The sequence below is a fragment of the Semicossyphus pulcher genome, unplaced genomic scaffold (assembly GCF_022749685.1).
Source record: "Semicossyphus pulcher isolate SPU_LCO1_2020_fin unplaced genomic scaffold, fSemPul1.0.p SCAF_21, whole genome shotgun sequence".
NCBI lineage: Eukaryota > Metazoa > Chordata > Actinopteri > Labriformes > Labridae > Semicossyphus > Semicossyphus pulcher.
In genome coordinates, this window is record NW_027211695.1 from 16,967,862 (window position 1) to 16,971,185 (window position 3,324).

The window sequence follows — 3,324 nt, forward strand, 5'->3', positions numbered from 1 at the left end:
AATTTAATCAACATCCATTTTAATGATCAAGGACACAAGAAAAAAAGAGTTGGCAGAACTTCACACTGTAAGAACACTCATATTCTACTGCATTTCTCTTACCTCAACAGAAGAGTCACTGGCACAGACACAGAAACGTCCCTTTTTCATGATAAATAACACTTCATATTCAAACAGAAATTCAGCTCGCATCTATGGTCAGAATAGTTTCGCTACAGAGTGTCAAATTAAATTTGATATGGGTAATATAAATTCATTTTTAATGAAAAATCATATATCTTATTGTACAACAATGTACAACAGGAAGCTGTTTTCATCACACTCAAATTTTGTTCCACCTAACAACGTAGGATTTTAGAAGCCTTCATCTGACTTTGATATTGCAAAAAACAGGTTCCCTTTGGAATTAATCATTTGGAATAAATGTTTAAGTTTCAAAGAAAACCACACCCAAAATTAATTGTTTGCAAAAAAAAAAATACAAAATGTCCTTCATTCACATGATGGACAAGGTATAATAGAATAAATATTTTTTTAACTTTTGATTTGGTCAAAGACTATCTCAAGTTTTAGTATTGAACAACATACAAACTTGTAAACTGAGTGTGTGCTGTATACTGAAACCACACTGTTCTTTCTTCCATTTGTAAGTATGGATAAATGGATACACTCCATGCTACTATACTGTAAACATACAATAATCAGGCATGTGCTTGGCAAAAGACAAAAAAGCAGGAAATAAACATCAATTTCCTTATCATGCAAATTTACAGCACAAATATTAGTCTGTAAATAGCGGATCATTAACATAACATTGCGGAAGAAGGCACAAATGAAAACCAGCTCATACTTTCTCCCCTAGCAGCACAACTGTGTCGTTAGCTTGTAGCTAACCATGGCTTGTACTTCAAAATAAAGCCACCACACAGCTTATAAACAGGATGTAGACGGCTTACTGTTGACACACAAAAATTTACAGGGCGAGCTCTGGTGAACATAACAAACATCCTCATGATGACTCCAACAGAAAAAACATATTTATGTACTCCAGCCTATGTATGTCCTCAAATCCTCTCCACAGAGTTGCATGATTGACATGGTTTCTCATTTTTAAGTGAAAATCTGGAATACCAGAATAATACAAAAACTGACATCCCTGAAGAACAGAAATATACAGATAATCACTCATTTTAAAAGACTTACTAAAATAACGGTGACCCCCAATATCACTTTTTTAAAAAGTTCTCACATACGATAGTCCAAAAATCCATGTTCAAAAAAAATTACATAATCCATTGAGGTTTGTCATCAAGTTATTTCTTGAATGTCCATATCATCATTGTGGCTCTCAAACTTCTTAAACTTGTAATCTTTATCTCTCTGGCTTTTGCAACCTACTGTACACTGTATCAACTTGCATGGGCTGCTCTGCCTCCCCGAGGGTGACAGACGTTGAGGCCTCTTGTATCGGCTTGTGTACGGTCGTGTCATTACTGCTGGCACTCTTGCCATGAGAGTCAGTCCTGTGTGGTAACTGTAAAACACTGTAGAGAGTATCCACTGTCTGACTTTGCTTTGACCCGATCTCCACCTTTGGGCTGCTTGTCTGGTTGGGCTGCGGGGCTTCCACATTTTCATAATAGGCGTCAGGTTGACTGGAAGAGGTCGAGTCACTACTCACAGGTTGTGGTTGTGCCTCTATTGGCTGGCTTTGTATGCAATGAGCAGGAGATGTCTGTGAATTAATGCAATGCAAGTTAAACAGTATTTCACATATTATAACAAAAAGTAAAAAATGTTATTTCTTGAATTGTTTAAATTGGATTAATCTGAAAACTTTTTACTCATAAAAAAGGAGCATACAGTCATGTCGTAAAAAAAAAAAAAAAAAAAAAAAGATACAGCTTACCTGATGGTGATTACATTGTGCTGAACAGAGTGTCTTGCCATTTATTGCCAAACAGGCAATAAACAGGCAGAGTGTTACAATTATTGCAATAGCCATTGCTATTACTTTTAAATTGAGTGGTTGGGGTGATTCTTCCTGGTTATCTATCGATTTACTATAGCCTGGAAAGACATGAAAAACAGTTCCAACCTGGACTTATTAAAATTAAAAGAATTTGGAGAGTGGAAAATGGAGGTTGACCAGGAAAGAAAGAAGAGGTTATATTTTTCTGGGCTGCTGTCTTTGAGTGAGTGATAAAACAACAAACCTCCTCCAAAATCACATCATACTTACATGTTGCCGCCATGCTTTCAGTGGCATTGTCTGTGCTGACATGGTTGTTGCCAATGCAGACAACAGATCTCCTGTCAGCAGAGACCGTTATGTTGATCGTACTGAATGATCTCTGAACTGTTCTGCAGCTGTCTTCATCACAGAGAGCCAACACCCAGTCACGCAGGACGGAGCAATTGACTGATACGTTGCAGAATCCAGCAGACATATTAGAGCCCAAAACTGACATCTTAATAACTGGCCTGGGAACAGCTTCTGCAACATCAACACAAGCTGATAAATTGAAGGCATTAGCTAGCGGCTGGCCCCCAGGGGGTAGAAACTTTTTGTGAGGACTCCCAAAATAATCTTAAGTAATTAAATCTACAGACCAAGAACACCCATATAATCCAAGACAAAGTATATGAAACTTACCTTGAAGAATTAGTTTGTGGATCTCAGTTGATTCTGTAAAGTTCTCATCAGCGAATGAAACTTTATAGAAGCCACTGTCTGTCTCAGTGAGTTTGTTGATACACAAGGAGTGATTCATCGGATTATAATCCACTTTTTCTTTGTAGTTGGGCGTGATGCTTTTCTCAACAACAATTAAATTCTCATTAAAATACCACCGAACATATTGATATGGTTGTGAATTTCCAACGTGTAGACACAAAGAGCCCCCTTTCACTCGGTAGTGCATCGTTGGCCGTTCCTCTGCTTTAATACCTGAGGGAAATATTTCATGATGAAAAGAAAATGCTTTGTAGATAAGGTACGTGTGGCAATAATGTGACAACAAATAATCTCTAATACATGTAAACTATGAAGCAACCAATTGTTTGGCATTCTGTTAAAACAAGACAAAATTGAACATTACATTAAAGCCTACAAAAACATAAATAATTTTAACATTAAGCATGCATGTTAAAAAAAAATGCATTGATCTTACCTGCTATAATCAGAAAACACAGAAGCAGCAACATTTTGAATCCACCGACGATGTCAACGTGTAATAAACAGGAAACGCAAAGTCTGATATGGGGTTTGCAGCTGCAGCAAAAAATGTTTCACACTGTTCCTTCAGGAAGCAGTGTGGTTGT

General features: G+C 37.0%; 1 protein-coding gene across 2 annotated transcripts; it reads right to left on the bottom strand.

Annotated features, from left to right (window-relative positions):
* On the bottom strand, positions 1-3,324 carry LOC138600954 (uncharacterized). Of its 2 annotated transcripts, none has more exons than XM_069672518.1 (5): positions 3,174-3,324; positions 2,657-2,950; positions 2,243-2,422; positions 1,910-2,070; positions 1-1,735 (listed from the first exon to the last, which is right to left on the bottom strand). In XM_069672518.1, the coding sequence occupies exons 1-5, from the start codon at positions 3,205-3,207 to the stop codon at positions 1,373-1,375; spliced, it is 1,032 nt and encodes a 343-aa protein (XP_069528619.1). In that variant the 5' UTR covers positions 3,208-3,324; the 3' UTR covers positions 1-1,372. The 2 variants fall into 2 exon arrangements, with proteins under 2 accessions (XP_069528619.1, XP_069528618.1); XM_069672517.1 differs by having other exon boundaries at positions 2,243-2,497.